At 39.8% G+C, this 20299-nt stretch overlaps 1 protein-coding gene across 1 annotated transcript in view; it reads right to left on the bottom strand.

Annotated features, from left to right (window-relative positions):
* The window catches only part of YTHDF3 (YTH N6-methyladenosine RNA binding protein 3), a 29138-nt gene extending 20290 nt beyond the window's left edge, over window positions 1-8848 (bottom strand). Inside the window, exons 1-3 of the mRNA XM_039548414.1 lie at window positions 8475-8848; window positions 6383-6407; window positions 1138-1223 (exon numbers count right to left, since the gene is read on the bottom strand). Coding sequence (XP_039404348.1) covers window positions 1138-1223; window positions 6383-6407; window positions 8475-8498 — 135 coding nt within the window. The 5' untranslated portion in view covers window positions 8499-8848. The remainder of the gene's footprint in view (window positions 1-1137; window positions 1224-6382; window positions 6408-8474) is intronic.
* Between the last annotated feature and the right edge of the window lie 11451 nt (window positions 8849-20299).

Raw genomic sequence — 20299 nt, 5'->3', positions numbered from 1 at the left:
TTCTTCAGGAGACCTTCTCAAAGCACTAAATGGCCCCATTTTTTTGGAACATTATCCTCATTTTTAGCTACTAAGCTAGGTTTAAAATACCTCCATGCCAACAGTATCAAGAAAATAACAAGCTACGCTAAACAAGTCATAGCTGCACCTTCATAACTAAAAAAAAAATAACTGCAACTATGATTTAAAGTTGTGGTATTCTTAGTTTTGTCAAATTTCTCACTTCTAATTGAAGACTCTCAACAGATATTACAGTGAAATGGATGCAAGGACACCTGTTTGTTTCAGGAGTAACAACAAAAAATGGTAACATATCCATGCTAATGAGAATGGGCATTGAATCAGTACTACACCAGAAAGACCCGTGGGAAATCACAGAATTTACTTCTTGAGGTATTTGAAGGACTACCCCCATATGGCTTCTGGTGTTGTCTTGGAGAAAAAATTGCACTTTATCAATCTGTAGATGATGCCTTGTTAATGTTGTATTATTGGAAAAAAAAAAAGTGAAGGCAAGCAAAATTCTTGGTCTTTTAATAACTTGCACTCTCACTCAAGACCACTCCAACTTATGAACTTAACATAACTGGTATTAACTTTCAGCTACAGAGGCAATTCACAGCTCTGAAAGTCAAGTCATTAACTTCCTGGCAGAAGAGCTGTACCAAGCTGCAGTAATATTAAGCTTCCATCTATTATGCCATCAGCTGTGAGCTACTTCTACCACCTTTAAAGGAAATCATGTCCAAGCAGTTAATATATTCTCAGAGCCAGTAAAACTGTTGATTTGGACTGCATCCAAAATGATGATTTTGTTTTAAATGTAAGGGTTTGGGGTTTGTGTTCTGGGTTTGGAGTTTGATTTTTAGCTCAAGTTTCTTGTAACTGCATCTTTTTGAAGCTAGAGCAGAAGCACAAGAGCAAGAGACATCAAAGCATGCTTTTTAACCTTCTCCAGAATTTTTAAGAATACTTCATCTGCCTAAGATATCATATGATGAAACAAAATATGATATAAAATTATATTTCAATGTATATTAAGGCAAGTCAGTAATTCTAAGAAACATCCAAAAATTAAGTCTGGAAGTCAGCTGAACATCAAAGTTAACTTCAAGGTAGTAACCAATGTTCACTTACCTGATTTGTCTGACTACTTAGATATGGCTCAAAATCATCATCATTTACTGCATCCTTTTGATGAATCGAACCGTTTTGTACTGAAACTAAAAATAAATCTGTATTAGAATACTCTCTGGAAAAATCTATGCTGCACTTTCAATCTAGGTAGCACTTCTTAATCATCTGTACATTGAAATACATATTATTGTTAAGCACCACTTCAATTTAAACAAAATAGCTCGTTCTACTCATCACGTGGATCACATCTCAGGAGAGGTCTGCAAAGATGGCAGCTAGAACAGCCTACTCCTGACTATTCTTTCCTGAGATCTACAGACAGATGACGAACTACAGGCACACCTTATTTGCATAGGCAGTAAATCCAGCATTTCTGGAAGTACCAGACCAAGTGCAAATGTGCAGACCAACCCGATCTATAGACATATTCAATAGGTTCAGGGAAAGTTGCAACATACAGCTTTCTCCTGCCAGGAGGAAAGGCAGTTACCCACCAAGACAACCATGAAGGACACCACTATTCAGCTATTTAATCCTGTATTTCCTACATAACTGTACTGCATTAGTGACATCTCTGAAGTTCTGAGGTGACAAAGCAAGACAGGAATAAAAGCTTAAGTCCCAAAGGGTGATTACAAGCCTTTCCCAACACATACGCCACTATATGCTGGAATCTCTTCCTACCTGCTCTTCTTGGTCTCCTATTACCTTTCATTTCATCTAAGGTATTACACCTACCTGGAATTTTCCAGCTGCCCAAATTACTTGAAGTGTGGGCATCCTATCATCCCCCAGGCTACTAATCAAACAAAGCCACACTGCACAAGTTTCTGCTAAGTTCCACTGTTTCCCATGGTGCACAGCAGAACAGGGACTTAAACCAGCACTTGCAATTACACAACCTGAAGATGAAGATCTGTTCTCAAAAAATAAATTACTGGTTATCCAAATGCAACTTTTTTTTTTTTTTTTTTACTTTTCATATAGGTTCGGGGGGGGGAGGGAGTTTCAGGATGATCAGTTAGGTGCACTGAAAAACCACGACTGCAGAAGTTACAACAAAACAGCAGATTTTCTGAAACTTAAACTGAGTTAGGAGCCAACTCTGTGGTCTCCCCATTTTAGCAAAAGCTTCTGAAAAGCATACAAAACCATATAACTAAACATTCAACTTTGCCAAAATTTGTGTTTAAGAGTCAGCTTCATTGCAGGTAGGGGGGTTGCCACCCAAAATTCACATCGTAAGCCAAGTGGTGCTTGAATTTTTTTTTCACATTTGACTTCAACATCCTTAAAACAAAACTGACTTCAGTGAATGAAACTAGCTGAAAGAAATTACAAAGGAATAGATATAATCACAAGGAATAATCAAAATCCTGGAAAACTTTATTAACTTCAGATAGCAGTAAAAAGAGGTAAAAATTCATAATTTAACACAGAAGGGTTTTTTTCCAAAGCAATTATCTGGGAAGAAAGCAACTTGTGTTTTGAATACCTTCTTGAAGTTTTAAAAGAATACCTGACACTTCAGTTATTACAAACTGGCACACTGCATTTCTATACTAGCTACAGTCAAATATGACTAGCAATGCTGAGCAAAATGCAGTTTAGAACTGGATAGAACAATATTTCTAATTAAACACCACATTTAAATTAAACATTAGGTGTTGGGGGCTCTTTTCCCCCATAAATGAAGAGTTTCAGTTAAGGTCACGAATCATCCTGAATTTACACACAATGGTAACAGATTAATGAGCTGGAACACTATATTCCTCTCTGTATTTGGCCCAGTTACACACAGGATGAACGTCAAAACATTTTGTCTATGCCACGTCCACTGCTTAGGCTTAACCAAATACTACAGACAGCACAACCCTCCAACACAATGCTATTATAATGAAAAACATGGGCAGCAGCATACAGGTTTCTTAAAAGCATGCAACCACAATAAAAGGAATAAACAGCTCTATGTCAAGACTAGTATCCCATCAAAATTAACCTCCTCATACTGACAGCTAATCTCCATAAAACGTGCATCTGCTGTGTTTATTGTTCCACAGGTATTTAAAGGTCACTAAAGTTGGAATTATTTTTGGTCTGACATTACAACTAACAAACATTCTTGTAAATGTATTTTCTCTCTTATTCATTCTGTACTGAGATCTTAAGTCAATGACACAAAATATTTCTACACTGACATTTTTCCTAGTGAAATATAGACATTTCCCAGTGAAATAGCATCACTGGAAGCATATTTCTTTAGCTTTTAATTCTAACTTTACATAATGTGTTAATAGTGAATAATGTAGCCCACACAGACATTTAACAACAGCAAATGAATGCCTCATTCCCAAAATCTCATGTTAAGTGTTCCAACTGAACAGGGCAGTGATGAAGAATACTAATTGAGATGAATCTACAGATACTAAAAATATCTGTATCAATACAAAGCTAAAAATACCACATGTTTCTGCAAACACTGTGAAAACACACAATGTAATTAGATATTGGGAAGAAGCAACCCATCAAATAGAGGAATTTAAAGCTAATATTCTTTTAAGTGCTACTATGCTTAGAATAACCACTCACAAAAAATGATGGCCAAAGGCACAAGAATAACTTTTTCATTAGAAGTCATCACACCTTAATGTGAAGAATAAACATTAAAAATCATGAAACATTTCTTTCTTGTTTTAAACCTAATAATTACATTTAAGCCTTCTACAAAACAAAAAAATTGTTATACACACAAGTGTAAAAACAAGTCAGCACCTTCCTACAACAGATTTGATACACTGGCACAATAAACAAGAGGGGGAAAAAAAAGGAGTTCCAGGAATGCCTTGTTTCTCCACACCCCTGTAAGACATAATTCGATTGATGTCAGTTCTGATGGTTTATGTCAACTGTACAGTAGTTGACAACTAGAGTAAGAAAACTTTCACAACAGGATGATTTACTCATTCAAGTCTCTGAAATACCAACATGAATATCTGACACAAGAGATAGTACTGTTCTACATACTAAAACTTCAGTCCCACAAATTGTGGTTGAAGCAAACAGCACAGTACACCAATTTATAATCAATTAGAATAAAGCATTCAAGGCATTTTGCTAGACAATAAAAATCAGCTACCTAGCAATATCATTTGCAGGTCTAATATTTTTCATTTCAATATGAAATATGTATACACCCTTTTTACTGCTCACCCATTCTCTCACATGCTCTACCAGATATGTGGACAGCTTCTGCCATCTCTTTTAACACTACTACTCTTATGCACAGAACCAACTACAGATTAGTCTGTTAACTCAGTATCACATCTTCCCTCAAAGCTTCTCTAAGCTGAGACCTATCATGTCAACTGAAAGATTACTGTCTGCTAACATGTGGTCAGCAAGGACTGCTGACACTGACTTAATTCGTCCTCTTGAAACAGCCTCTAACCCAAAGCCAACTACTTGTGCTACACTGAAGATGGTAGCACAATCTCCTAGATCTTTAATCTAATGCTAAGACATAACTTAGTTTCACTAAACAGACATTACACCAAACAACGGAACTGAGATCAATTGTTCTGTTTCACTATAGTTTCCATTTAGGTCATACTCTCACCAAGAGAATACATCGCAAGTATTTATTATTTAAAAGGATGTACTCCATAAAAAAATCCAAGTTCAGAAATGCAAAAATCTCCTCCTTACATAGCAAACAGAGATGTGTTTTGATTCAAGTATTTCACAGCAGTGACAAATTATGGAACACAAAAATATGCTAACATAAATAAACCAAAGTAAAGCTGACTAGTGCGCTTTTACACACTGCAACATAGCACCCAAATAGAAATGCTTAATACTTCCAGTCCAATTCACATATATAGAGTATAGTTCAAAAATTACCTGTGTGATTCTCTAATAGATGCATCTCATTAGCTTCACTAAAACTGAGAAATGATAATTCAAAGACTGTGAAGCCACAAACTACTTGCTACAATGAGTCTGACTTTTCATTTAAGGGTAACATGGAAGGTATAACCACAAACTATTTCAAAAACATGAAGTAGTTAAGAAGTGCACTTTGGGGGGAAAAAAGGGTAGGACTATTAGAATATGAGAGAACAAGTATTCAAGAATGACCAAACTAAGAACATCTAAGGAGGTAAACAAGTTCATTTTTCTCTGAACGTAGAGAAATTAAAAAGAACAGGCCAAATTCAGTGAGATCTGGGAACCGTGTGCCACCTCACAAGCAATATATGTAACAAGAAGCAGATAATCTGCACGTAGACAGAATAATAGAATAAGTACTCTGTGGATAACATTAAATGACAGCTCACAGAGAACAATTAGATTAGTTCAGATAATGAACTAAAGGGGGCAAAGAGTACCTGAGCTCAAAAAGTAAAATGTTTATCTGCATAAGTATAATAAGCATATTAACACAGAGAGGTAGCTGTGTGCATGCTATTCTACAGCTCAGCTTGCTGAGCAGCTAGGAATTAAATGGGCACAAGTGTACTGTTCAGGCGGGAAGAAATTCCAAATAGAATATTAGTAAGAAAACAAATTCCAGACAAAATACTGCAAGATATAATCTGAAATGCTGTTTACAACTGACTTGCCAAGAATTTCAGAGAGAAGAATATTAAGTAGTTAGTAGTTCCTTGTTTCTGTGGGAAAGAAATCCCACTGAGTATGGTATTTAAAAACTAAGATGTTGACAGAAACATGAAAAAAGCAGAAAAGCAGAAGGCCTACAAACACTGACAAAAGATTCTGTACTAGTGCTAAAATGAAGCAAGACCATATAAATTCTGAGAATAAGGAAGGTGATGTTTTCTGCTCACAGATATGAGTAACTAGTCACATGGTTGCTGTCTAGCAAACTAAGGAAGCTGTTCAAAAGATTCTTCCTGATGATTCTACTCACTGCACAGAAAGGCCCAAGGTGTACTGTTAAAAAGAGATTATACAAGCATATCACAAAGGCAGCTAAAAAGAAATAACTATTTAACTGTCTGACTTCTGACATTAATCTTTTCCAAAATTAAAACATTGTAAACTGATGTACTGCTGTTCCACAGTAAAAACGCTGGGAAGCAACACTGTAGCACACAATTTCCTGTCATCCTGCTCTGAAATAAAAGACATCCTATGGCTACAACCTCTTGCTATGACTGTCAGACATTATCCTCCATAAAAGCAGTATTACAGATTTATACAGAAATACGAGGTATTAACTTACCTTTATTTCCCTGTCCTTTAGGTCTCTGTATATAGGAAAGTGGGGGAGAGGGGAGGGAAGCAAAACAAGTTCAGTTAGAATCCTCGAATATTTACTTCGGAGTAATTCTATTTATTTGCCAATTCTGCCCTTTTCAACTTAAATATCACTTTAAAATATTTATTTATTTAAAATATTTATTTTAAAGCCATGCTATTATAAAAAATGTTGTAGCATTACTTAAAGTAACATTATAAAATACTACAAAAACAAAACCTGATAGAATTTCACTAAAAACCATTGAAATCATCTAGGATTTAACAGCATGTGAAGCTTAAATGGTGCTGAAAAACTGAATTTTGATTGCCCCTGGGCCTGAAAAAACATAAGCAATAAACAAAAATAACACATAGAGTTAAAAAAAAAAAAGTTAGTAGTTTAAGATTACTGCCAATACCCAAATTTCATTATGATATGTCATCTTTTAAATTGACTGGCAGGTACTTAGCAGAGAATAACATACAATGCCTTGCTTTTTAGATATACAAAGGCATATACAATGGTATCATATGGTGAACTTCAAATTGTGCATTCCTCACCTAGTCAATTACATTGAGAAAATGATACGGTCCATATGAAGCTTTCACACAAGGAAATAATTCCTTAGGAGGATTTTTTTTTTTTTTTTTTTTAGGATTTGTCATTACAAAACACTGCGATCTGCCATGCACTAAGAATCAATGTAACAGTACAAGTTACAGTAGCCTTAATTCCTCTATAGCAAGATAAAATAACTTAGAAAAACAAATGCTAGTCCATGAAAATCTAATTCACCTTCTCATATACTTTCAACTAAGCAGGAGTGGGCCTCCAGGCTCCATCACTCTCTTAATACTTTTTAGTCCTGAAGAGCTCAGTATTCAGAGGTTTGAAAGTTTAGGAGGTAACCACCTCCATGCTACTTTCATGTGCATTTGTGTCAGAGTTACCATAACACTGTTCACTGCTGCTTCATCTAGAGGTGCACTGATTAGCCACTGCCCTCTCCCAAAACGGGAAAAATCTCTGGAAGCTTTAAAACCCCAACCACCTCATCTTTTGGGATGAATCTAATCCAGACACAAAGGCATGCAAAGACCAACAAGAGACACGGAACTAGAAAAAGTTGGGAAGGAGCAGCCTTCATGAAAGACAGAACAATGAAAAGCTAAGAGATCACTGAGCTAGAAATAAATGCTTAAAGGAAACTGGAGAGCATGCACAGAGACAAAAGAAACAAAACATTAAAGGCACGGAGAGAAAATAAAAGGAGGCAAGAGACCGCAGGGCTAAAACTTTTGGGGAGTGGCAAAAGCCCACGGAGGAAGCAGAGATCAAGACAGAATAGCTTCCAGCCAGCAAGAAAGACCAGCAGAGGCCTAGCAAAGGTAAAAAAATAACAACTTCTAAGCTCCGTGAAGGACCAAGTTAAAAAAAGTACTGCACATCGCAAGGAGAAAACCTGAGAACTACTGTAATAAGCGGAGACCGGGGAAAAAGAAGAAGCCAGAGGCCCGAAAGGAGAAAAGGTGGGCGAGGAGAGCGAAAGGCAGGAAGAGAAAGGATGCGGTAACGAGGAGCCTGGGGGAGTTTGGGGTACGCAAGGGAGGAGACGGCGCTGGGCACCGCGGGGTGCCCGGCACTACGGCGCTCCCGGAGCGAAGAACCGGGAGCCCGCGGGGCCTGGCCGGGAAGGGCCGGCTCCCGGGCAGGTCACACACAAAGGGGGCCGCGGGCGGGGGCCGGGCCGGCAGCGCTCGGGGCTGAGCGGCGGCGGGCCCTGCGGGCAGGCGGGGAGGCGGAGCGGCTCCGGCGCGGATCAGCGGTTATAAATAGGGGCGGCCGGGCCGGGAAAGGGGCCCGCCATCCCGGCTCCGATGGACAGCCGCTCCCCATGGCGGCGGGGAGGGAAGCAAGCAGTGAAGGAGGAGGCCGCGAACCGCGCCGCCCCGGCGGCGAGGGAAGGTGCAGGTGGCCGCCCTGCCGCCGCCCTCCCCCGCCGGGGGTAACGACGGGGCCGGGAAGAGCGAAGGGGAGAGAGCGGGCGGCCGCCCCCCCGCCCCGCACGCGGTACCTGGTCGACGCTGGTGGCTGACATTCTTCACGGGGAGCCGCGATCCCCTCGCTCCGCTGCGCCTGGGCCTCGAGTGATTCCGCACGCCGGGGCCGCTCGCTCGCCTCCGCCGCCTCCTCCCCACCGCCGCCTGATTGTCGCCGCCGCCGCCTGGGCTCGCTGCCGCCGCCGATCGGGTTCCCACTGGAAGGAGCCGGCCGGCCGGACGCAGCGCCGCTTCCCCCCCTTGCTCTGGGCTCCGCTTCCCCACAATGGCGGACGAGGCTCCGGCTCCCACTTCCGCTCCGCGCCGCCCTGACCTTCCGCTCCCCCCTCCGCCGGCGTCGCCACTGACCTTTCCCTTCCCGTCCCCGCCTCCTCCATGTCACGTGGGGCGGCAAGCAGCGCGGCGCGGGGGGCGGGGCCTGCGGCGGCGGGCGCGAGTGCGCGTGCGCGCGGCGGCAGGCGGCGGGCGCACGGAGCCGGCGTCGCTCCCGCCGGCCCGGCAGTGCGCGTGCGGCTCGGGAATGCCCGGGAAGGGGCCGATGGAAAGTGATTCTCTCAGCTTCACCGCGCGTGTGCCGGGACCTGCTGTGGCGGGGCAGTGTGGTGAGAGCGGCGGGCAGCCGGCGGCGGGGCCGTGAGGTGACCCAGGCTGGCTGCCCGGAGCGGCTGCGGAGCGCTCGGGCGGCCTTCCCGCGGCCGCTCCTGTTGCCCGTCCTCTCCTAGGTCACAGAATCACTGAATGGGTCAGGTTGGAAGGGACCACAGTGGGGCATCTGGTCCAGACTCCTTGCTCAAGCAGGGACATCTCAGCCCATGGCACAGGATTGTATCCAGACGGTTCTGGAATATCTTTAGGGAGGGCATTCTGTTCCCGTGCATGGTCACCCACACAATAAAGTTCTTCCTCATATTCCAGCAGAACTTCTGTCCATCAGTTTCTGTCCATTGCCTCTTGTCCTGCTGCTTGGCATTGCCGCGAAGAGCCTGGATCCATCCTCTTGGTACCCTCCCCTGAGATACTTACACACGTTAATGAGGTCCCTTCTCAGTCATCTCGAGGCTGAACAGGCCCAGCCCCCTCAGCCTTTCCTCATAAGAGATGCTCCAGACCCTTGAACCAACTCAGTAGCTCTCCACTGGGCTTGCTCCAGGAGCTCCATGTCTCTCTTGTACTATGGAGCCCAGAACTGGGCACAGCACTCCAGGGGGGTCCTGCTGCTGGTACTTCCACAGCAGATCGTAAGCGGGGTCCAGGGTGGTGCCTGGGGCCAGAGCCCGCAGCTCAGAGCCCAGGCTGTCTGCACACTCCAGGTGGGTGAGCACATGGTTGACAAAGCCTGCTCAAAAACCTTACCGTGCAAGCTCATCCCCACTCTGCTCTGCTCCTGCCCAAGTACCTGTGCTATAGTACAGGTTTGGTGTGAGAACAAACGATGTTTTGTCAAGTGCAGGTTTTTTTATCTGGCTGCTTTCAACACCATCATTAATGAATTACACCGTCCTTAATTGATAGGAAAAGTTCAGCAATTGTATAGGGGCTTCCTGTAGCAGACATCAGTAAAATCTAAGATGACTTCAACAATGCCACAGGGGAGAATTAAGTATTTATAACCTTGAATCTGAAAAGTCTGCATTGTAGTTAATATGCCGCTTAGAGTTTGAAGGCGAAAATGCCTTAAATCCAATACAATTGTGTAAACATAACTGTCAGAGCAATGGGAAGGTGCATCCTTCATGACCCTGAGTCCAAGTCCTGTCTAAAACTTGGTGCCTGTGTTCTTTCTTCTCAAATTAGTGTTCTTGTTCTGTTTTGGGTTTTTTTTAAGAATGACCCAAAGTGATATTGGGGAAATAACAGTTCTGGATGAAGAGTAACTTTATAGTGGCAAATAATTTCTTAAAATTGTCAGAAAGTGAACATTATACTGGAAGTTTGGGCAGCTAAGTCTTGCAGAATGCTCATTTACTGTGTTCCAGCGTAGTCTGTAATTTTGACCACTACCCATGAAGGAACACCTTAGGGTACAGAGGGAAGCAACAAGGATGATGTAGGTCTGGATGTGGAAAATAGGTTCTAAAAGAAAAGATTGAAAGAAGTGGCCTTGGGTTAGAAGTGGGTTAGAAGGAGAAGAATGAGGCTAGGACATGAAGAAAGGAATCAAATATTTTTATGCATTTCAAACATCAAGGACAAGGAAAAAATATTATAGATTTAAATTGCAGCTGGCAAGATTCAAGTTGATCTTTTATGACACCTGGATGAACTAGTTGACATTTAGTAGATCTGAAAATTTTACTTTGGATAAGACATTTAAAACACTATCCAGAAGTAAGACTGCACTCCTGCCTCTAGCGAAACAGTTAAAAAGCAGGTGGAACCCTTCAATTCAGTCTTTCAAAGCATACTTCTTTCTCTCTTTTACAGTTTTCCTAATCCGTAGGCAATTATGGCATGAGGGGATTTTCACTTCTTACTGAAGTGTTATAACGTACATACAAAAAGATTGAATAGGCAGAGGAAAAGTAGAAGTGAGTCAAGCAGAGCACAGGCTCTGGAAGGAGTGCCCACATTAGACAGTCTCCTTACTGATAGGCTTAGGCATTCATTTCTGCCTTTGGTTTGTTGGGGTTTTTTGTTTGTTTGTTTTCCTGGCATCTTCTATCCTTATTTCATTTAGCTACAGGGAAATACCTTCAGCCTTGGAATGCATTTTGGTATGGTGATGATACTGCCGTGATAAATGTGGATTGTAATCTCTTCCCAGTGATGAGAGAACTAAGATCTAAGCATTTCTTAGGTCATGGGGACTACTGGCTATGGGTACACCCCACCAAGTTACATGCTGAATATGGCACTGAAAATTCCAGTTGCAGTCTTAGAGACCTTAAATTTGACATCAGTAACACTCAATAAGAATCAGGCACAGAAGTCCATTAGAAAATCTGGTTCAGTGAAACAACAGCCTTTAAACCATCTGGTTCATAGCAACTTGCCAGTTCTCAAGATTTTATCCTGTGACCCAGGAGATGTGGCTTAATCCTCTATTTTTTGAGTCATAAAATGATATTAAAACACCAGTGTTTTAAATGGTCTTGGCTCGCCTGATTAGAAAAATCTGGAGAGAGAGAGCAGTCAAAAACTTTGAAAACGGACGTCAGGAAAGGAGAACTCAAATTTATTACTTAACAACTCATTGGTTTTGACCCAAAGCCATTTATTTTATGAGTTGTTTTTGAAGAGTTGGGGTTTTAAATGGTGCTTCTTTTATAGAAGTACTATATTGCCTTTGAGATAGTGCTGGCTCCTAGTGACTTATTAAGATCTATTTATTTAAATATGCAGTGTAATAGGGGAATAAATAAAAGCAATAGGATATTTTATTCACTTTATAATGGTTGCTGTGATTTGTATGACAAAAATCCAATGTACTGCAAATATTTCCAGTTTTTGATAACGTTGGTATCTGCGCTTGCAAGTGATTCTACATTGTTCCTCCTTATCTATACCATTAGGAATGTGGTAGAGTGAAAATTGTCCTTAAAGAAAGTGCAAGTTCAGCAGGATTCCAGTCTGCATTGCAAGCATAGGCTCAAATGAGCCTTTTTGATGGGGAATAATGCAAGCCTCTGAGGACTTGCTGGAATGCTCTGTGGCAATTAGTTCTGTAATATTATAGTTCAAGTTCCGGCCTTATGTGGCTCTAGAGACTTTGGAAATACATACGATTCATTTTTCAAAGTGCTTTTAGGCCTCTTTTTTATCCCCTCTAATTTTCCATCGTCCAGTAGTTATGTTCAGGAATATTAATTGTGATCTGAACTATGATAGTTTGATTCCACCACCCTTTGCCATCAGATTATCGTACTGAAGGTCTGCGTCATCCATGTGCATGACTTGCAGAGTTGGTGCCAATGGAGCCATTTCTAGGCCACTCTGCTGGCAGTTTTCTGAATTGACTTAATTGGACAGGGAATGCCAACCAACAGTAATACTCTCATCAGGATGCTGTTTCCTCGTGCTTCTTTGAAATGCGTATCAAATGGACATGTGCTCATGACCCTGGAAATGGCTTGGGACCATTGTAGAAATGTAGCTCTGGACTGCAGCAGTGCTAAGGAGCAGGACAGTTTTCTTTTGTTTAACGTGGAAATCAGTAGGGTCTTATCAAAATCTTCCCTATTACATTCAGTGAAACCTTTGGGATTTTCCCATTACTACTTTTAGCATAGTTATTGTGCCAACTTAAAAGCAAACTTGAAGGATGACTGTGTTTACCCTTTTGAGGTACCTTTTCCCCTTTCGCTTCACTTGACAAAACCAGAAGAATATATGTATTTTTAAAAGTTAGGAAAACTTTATGGTAACAATTTCTTTGAAAATTATTGAGATTTAATACACAAGTTCTGAAGTGCTGAGAAAGTGCAGTGAAGTTTCTCTTCTTAACAATTAAAATGTAAAAAACCACCATGATTTTCTCATACATCTCCAAGGTTGTCACTGGACTGTAAAACAGGTGCTTTGTCAAGTCTTGGCTACACACAGAAAGTGGCCCCAAAATTCTTAAAAACTAATGCTAGACAACAGGCAAACTGTAAATAGCCTGCTGCCTTCTGTTTCTCAGAGTAGCCAAGCTGTAGCTCCAAAGAATTAAGAAAATATTTGTTCAATAAGTAGAAAATACATGCTACTAGTGTTCTTCTGTTCCTTCTGTCTCAAAAAATATAAAAAAATACATCAGTGCATTATGATCTAGTCTTGGTGATGGCCATCTCCAAGCAGCAAGCTAGACTATATGGCCTTCAGATAGCCCCACTAAACAATACCTTTATTATTAGATGCGATTGAGAGAATCTGTGAATGATTCATGAGACAAAGTCAAAGCTCAGGTGTTGGTGACTGCTGATAAACATGCCTTTCAGAATGCCCCAGTTATTAGCACTCTTCCAGCTGCCTTTTGGCATTAGCTGGGGTCGAGAGATTGGGATGCCCAACTTCATCTGGCAGAAGGGATCATTGCATTAATGGAAGTCCTCATAACATGGGTATAAAGGAGTGACAGACAGCTCAGCTGCAGATAAATAAAAAATTCCCCTCTCTGTGTGTGAGATTTAATAGTTCTGAGCTATTAAATGTAGGAATATATGAAGGTTTTGTCATATATCTTTTACTCAGTAGTTATTAAACAACTACATGTTCTGCCCCCTGTGAGAAATTAATTTCTATGCTGAAGTCCAGGGCAGGTCCCAGATTCCATCGAGCATTCTTTTACAGGATTTGAACAGTTCTGAATGTACAGTAGCATCTACATAACAGGAAATTTCAAAATATGCATCAGGCATTCTGGAAAATACACTGATCATAAAAGAGTGATAAAGTTATGCAGTATGTTAATGTTGATGCACTTTTTGGGAATGAGGAAATACAAGTTTGCACTAAGGAAATAATTTGAAGTAAAACATTGTATGAAAGGACTGCAAAATTGTATGATAGACTGTTAATAATAGTAGAAAAAAATTATAATTGATGGACAGTTAAATAGAATTTAATAGCTCAAAACTAGCACTGTGACAAAGTAAAGCAGCTAAATTAGTGGATGCTGTCTTTAAAATAGAAATTACTGTGTTTAACCAACAATGATTTCACCTCCTGGATACTTTGATTTTATTTCCTTTGTTATGCAGTGTGTTATTTTTAGTGGGCTCCATTATCTGGGAGCATGAGGTAAGACAGAAGCTTTTCACACTGGCAAGCTCTTCTCCACAGAGATACTAATGTATACAAAAGTAAAGTTGATACCAGTGTAAGCCAGATGTTTGGCTTGAGGGAGCATGTAGCCATATCACAGTAGGCCGTGTCTACAGCAATGATTAGTTACTGATGGATCTTCTCTGTTAGTTCTTATGAAAGATAGTCTTAAAAATTAAATATATATGCCTTTTATTTCTTACATCCTCTCTGTGAAACCTTCCTGTCCATCAGTCTATTTTTTAATTTAATTTTCACCCATATTTTGTGTAAAATGAATGTCTCTTGCTACCTTTGCTCCTAATCACATAGAGCAATCTATCTTTTGGTGTACAAATTGCTCATCATTATTGCCTGCTTGAAGCTGGGCTCTGCCATCATCCTGACTACAGCCCGAGGGCTACAGAAGACTCCAAGTAGACAGTTTTTATTTATATGGCTGGGTTACTTCTGCTCTGCATCATAGCACTATTTGGACTGCACTTTTCCCAGTCCATTAGCAAACAGCCCATAGCCTGTCCCCACCTGTCTCAAGATATTCCATATGCCGGATCAGAAAAAGCATGGAACTTTTGTACCGATACTGCCAGATACCCCTCTGTTTGTTCAAGTATTTTTAGGTGCCCTGTAGTAAGAAAAGCTTCTTAGTTCCATTTAGCCTGTCACATTTTAATTCTGGCACAGCTGCTTACGTTTTCACCCCTGTCTCAAGATTTGGCTTTGATGAGCTGTAGGTAATATACACAAAGCTAGTGTTTTAGGAGCCTCACATGCTAGCCTGCTTGCCTGAGAATATGCACAGAGCGCTATTCTCTAATTTTAGTTTAACTTTACAATTTTCCTGATATTTAAGAAAAATTGTCAGGAACTGAATTCCATAATTATTTCAAAGACAAACTGTGTGATTTCCACCTCAGACATTAGATTCAAGATTAATATTTGCAGTTAAAACAAAGTTTACTGCATCAAAGAGACATGGTGTGCATTTGTTGAGACAGCCACCTGTTCCATAAATTTGCTTTGGCACTTATTTTGGAAAAAAAAGTCTTAAATAGATTATGGAAAGGGTGCACAATTCTACCACCTTATTTGTGATTTTTCTCTTTGCCATAGTGGAAAATACCTGTAAACTTTTCTGAAGTCCTATTCTTCATGTGAGTAAAGTATTTTGACTCCTGCACTCTTGATTATTCATTAGATGAAATGAAATGTTTTTACTACCTGGCTCTTCATTTCACAGCACGGTCCTATTTACTTTTTCCCCTAAAATTTTTACTTTTTTTTTTTTTTTTCCCAGAAATGGCAGAAACTTGGGTCTTTTTCACAGGATTCTTGCTCAAGAAGTCCCGCAACTTTTGTCTTTGGTAAAGTGAGTGATTTGGCTCTGCTCCCAGCATCCATACCACATCCCATTCCATCAATCTGATTTCTAAACTTGGGAAATTTTCATCAATTTTATAACCTTACAGAACTTTCTAAAATCCTTCTACCAGCGATGCTTGCATTTTTTTTTCCTAGATGCTTTTTGCTATGTGGTTTGCTTAGTGGTTAGATTTGAAAGTCAAACAGCATAGTGCTGTAGATGTTAGCTGCTAACCAGAAGAAGAGGAACTGGAAGGTTATCTCTAGCACTAGCTCCAAGCTTGCTTGCTCTGACAGGTCCTGAGAGATTTAAAGTAATCCCTCTCTCCAAACCCTGCTGTCTATAAAGGTATGTCTATGCAAGATGAGTTCTCTTAATGTTCCTAGAAGGAGACCTATGAATTGGAACATTTGTTATTTTGTATTTGCGCCACTCTAAAATAATACAAATCTGGAAAAGGAAGAACTTTTGTTTTCTTCGAAATATGTAAGCCCTGCACCTATTTTGTCAGCACAGCCACTCAGCATCCCTGGGATAAAGGAATTTATATATTTAGGCACAAAATAAATATGTTTTATTTATATTTTAATGTCCAGATATTTACAAAAGAATACCATGAACAAATAGGTACCAAAGTGTGATTCCCCTATTAGTATATATAGGAAGAGTGCAACTTAAATTCTGTTTTAGAGCAGAGATATCTTGTAATGTACCACATACAGACCAAACCAACTTAGGTAATTTCAGAATAAAGGTAAAATTGTGTTGATTGGTACATAGTACCAATATACTGTAGTACCATACTTTAGTACCATAGTACCGCAATTCATCATTTTCATTCAGTCAACCAATAGTAACTACATTTCCTTATTAATGACAAATGTCTGTTCTTTATCTCTACTTGTAGCTCTGTGTTACTTAAAAGAATGGATTTATTTCCTGTCATGCCTTCATGTAAAATAGCAAGTTAAATCTAGACTCTGAGTTCAGTGTAAAATGTATAAAAATACTTTTAATATACAAAAGTTAGAGCTAAGACCCTTTTTTTTCTAAATATAGAATAATTGAATGAATAAATGTAAAATTCAGCTGACATAGATGATGGAACCCATAATCCATTGACTATTTTGAATCCATTTTTATTTTAACAGCCTTATCAAAGAGAGATATACAATCCTTTATATTTCATTCCAGACATAGCTGGAAGCTGTCCATTTTTTTAAAGCTTTTCATTAACTTATGTACCCAAATGTCTGATCAGCTGCTGGATCAACACCATTAATTCTAGTCTGCTCAGAAATGTCTCCAAGGAAGAGAGCTCAGGATTATGGTTTTTTAAGCAGTGGTTTTTGCTTTCAGGAATTTCACTAATTTCTGTTTGCAGTGGTTTTGATCTTTCACATCAGTACCTGCATCTTGTGAACACCCACGCTGATTCTGGCATGACAGTCCTTTCTCTTATTGGGACACTTCACAGTATTCTTTCTATTTTAGTTGGCTAGTCATGGCCCTTTCTAGTCCCTAATCTTATTTGCAAAGTCTGGAACTAAGCCTCCTAATTAGACAAGTCACTCAAGGTTTGGTCCCAGTCCTGTGTCATGGCAAACTTATTTTACTTTAGGCTGATCGCCCATCACTTTAAAAATCCCAATATTTTATTATTTTCAATCAAATCTCAGTTTCTTGCAACAATAATTTTGAAGTCTTGCTGAAAAATGCTTTTCACAGGTAATATGTAATGCATGAATTATATACATAAAGAAGCACTGCTCAGATCAAATACAGAATTTAAAATAAGTAACTGTCCCTCTATACTTAAATTAAATCAACAAAAAGAATAAAAATATTAACAAACTGTGTACTGATTAATGTTATATTATTTTTATTTTAGGGAATTGCTCAGAAGGACACCTATCAAGCAATCTCTATCAAGGCCTCTAAGCTTAATATACTACATTTTTAAAATTATATGCTTACATAATTACATGGCCACATTTGGCTGTCCTGTGAACAAGATTAGAAATACCTTCTTTCTTTGGCTGGTTACTTTCCAGTATTAAAATCATGACTACTCAGTCTTTCTCACCTGTTTTCATTTAGAAGAAGAAGAAGTTTATTTTTCTTTACTCAGCATATTCTGAAAATTAAAGGACATATCCATCTTAATGTTCTGGGCATAATGAGTTGGGAAGAGAATGTCCGACACAGAGGCTAAGTAAGAGCCAAATTTTGTGCATACTAAGCAGTACTTTTTCATCTGTATTCACTTAGTGTTCTTCAGAGCTGTTGTGACTTGCAATTAACAACCAATCAAATGGCAAATTTTAAAGAGGGGAGAATGACAGCTGCCATTCCTATTTCAAAAGGAAAAATATTTTGCTGCTTGCTTTTGTTTTGGTAGCTTTTAAATAGATCCACTAGGTGGTGCTTGAAATACAGGGGCAACTGGAAATCACTGTGACTGAGAAATATTAAAGTATAATTCCTTAGTCAACACTCCAACAGGAATATTCTTGGCAACGGGAATAATATTGCTATCCAAATGCTTGGATTCCTCCTTTTCCAGAGTTGAGTTTTCTGTTTCAGAAGTAAAACTAGATATTCCCCATCATGGAGATATACTGTTATCCGTTATAAATTCAGTGGTTCTTCACCTTTGGCACCTTCAGAATAGATTGTTTTCCATTAGTATTTTTGGCATTTGAAGAAAAAGTTTATGTTCAGATTCAAAGTGATTTGGATGAGTAGTTCTTTAAATATATTAAATAAAGACAAATTCTGGCATTGTCTGAGTGCTTTATCACTGCCAAAAGAAGTTTAACTTCCAGTAGTGAATGCAGGAGGACTGTTGGGATGTTATGGCACATGGCCAGGGGAAAGGGCAGGAAGGCCCCTATGGCCAGTTATGCAGGTATGAATTATGGACACTATTCAAATTTCCTTGTGGAGACCAACACTTGTTTTCTCAAGTTATTCTTTAACTATGTGCTGTGCAATCACTTGTCCTAATGTAAACCAGCTTCTTTGGAGCTGTGAAAAAACACAGCTACCCCAGACTTCCTGGTCAGCTATGCACCAATCAGTTGCCCAATAATTCTCCTACCTTTCAATCTGACAATAAAAGCTTCTGGACATACTTATTTGTTCCTAACACTGCTTTTCTATTAAAGAGGGTGTTAATCCTGTCAAACTGCTGTCCAGTGCCCCAGTGGGAACTCTGGAGCCCCTCCAGCTTCCAGGAGAAGCTGTGACAACTGTAGCCTTCAGGCCATTCCAGTTTCCTGTCCTTCTGCCTTGAAGGTGAAATTCTGGTGAGCCCGGCCTCCCTTGGCATGTGGTTTTGAGGGAAGTGCCTTTCAAAAGGCATTTCTCTGTTTGTTGCAGACTCCAGGAGGACAAACTCTTTTAACTTGTATGGTGAGGGGAGGATAGATCAAGGAGAGGGAGGAAGCACACTGAACTTGTGCCTATCCTTTTTCCTTGCCTATGCACCTCAGGCAGGTGGCTGAGGATGCTCACACTGCCTGTTCAAATCTTGCCCAAGGAGTAGGCTGGCAAAGGTGAGACCATGAGAGGGATCTGATTGCTGGGGCAGGTCTAGGAGGGCTTCAGGTATGGGGTGAGGGAGTTGAAGAACTGAAGTGGGAGAGCCCAGTGGGAAAGTCAAGATAAGACTGAGGGTGGGGCAGGAATTGGAGGTGCTGCACTAAGAGCTATTGACGATTAGGAAAATCAAATTAACGGCAGCTGGAATAGTTTAAGAGACATAGGACAAATTCAGAGTTAGACAAGCTTCTGTTATTCATACAAAAAGTGTTTAAAATTACTACATGAAGGAAAAGCATGTGTGAATTGCCAATGGAAGAGATTCTAGTGAGGCTGTTATTAAGGTCTCTAAAGGGTACACATGTGAACCTGGAGAATTCAGATCTAATTATTGGTAAGTGCACTGCAGTGAGATTTCATTTGTCATTTAGGTGTAGCAAAAAGTCTGTTTTGCTCATGGCCAAAGTGGAAAGGCCCTTTTCACTACAAGGGTGGGAAGCAGATTAAGGTGTACAAACTAGGGTGATGTACATGAGAAACTAACCTTTCACCTTTATATGTCTACATCATGTCAAGTATTTTTCATGTTTAAAATGTAGTCTATGAAGAAACAGCCTAAGGATATTGATCTTAAAGAAAATGAAGGATTTGGGTCACCGGAAAGCTGTAGAGAAGAAATTAATCAGAAACTCAGCATTTTGTGGAAAGGTAATTTATAGGACTTGAAAAAATAGGCTTAATTATCTGCAGTGCATCTTGGAATAATGATGATATCCATAATCTGAAATATGCATATTAGAAAATGTTAGTGCAGCCCTTCATTAATATGAAGTTGATTGTTCAAAAGCTTCCTCCTTCTCTTTTTCTTTGTTATTGTAGATCTGAAATAGATATACAAGTTTTATAAAGACACTATTTTCTTTCTTCAGTTTGTTGTTGCTGTTAATGTTTAACACCAGATTTAGTTTTGTACCTGAGTGCCTTCCATTTTCAATATGCCAAACTGCCAAAAATCAAAGTCTTTCTATTAAACCAGAAGTCACATTTGGGTAGATCAGATTGTAGATTTAGTTCTTTATTTAGCTTATTTATTTATTAAGTTTGTGGGGAGTTTTAACAACCTAGTTCTTATTTTACCGCTTCTGTTTCATTTTCTTGTGAGAGGCTTATAAAATCTTTGTTCAT

This window comes from Corvus cornix, chromosome 2 (assembly GCF_000738735.6).
Source record: "Corvus cornix cornix isolate S_Up_H32 chromosome 2, ASM73873v5, whole genome shotgun sequence".
Taxonomy (NCBI): Eukaryota; Metazoa; Chordata; class Aves; order Passeriformes; family Corvidae; genus Corvus; species Corvus cornix.
The sequence above is the reverse complement of the archived record's forward strand: the minus strand, read 5'-3'. Positions and strand labels throughout refer to the sequence as shown.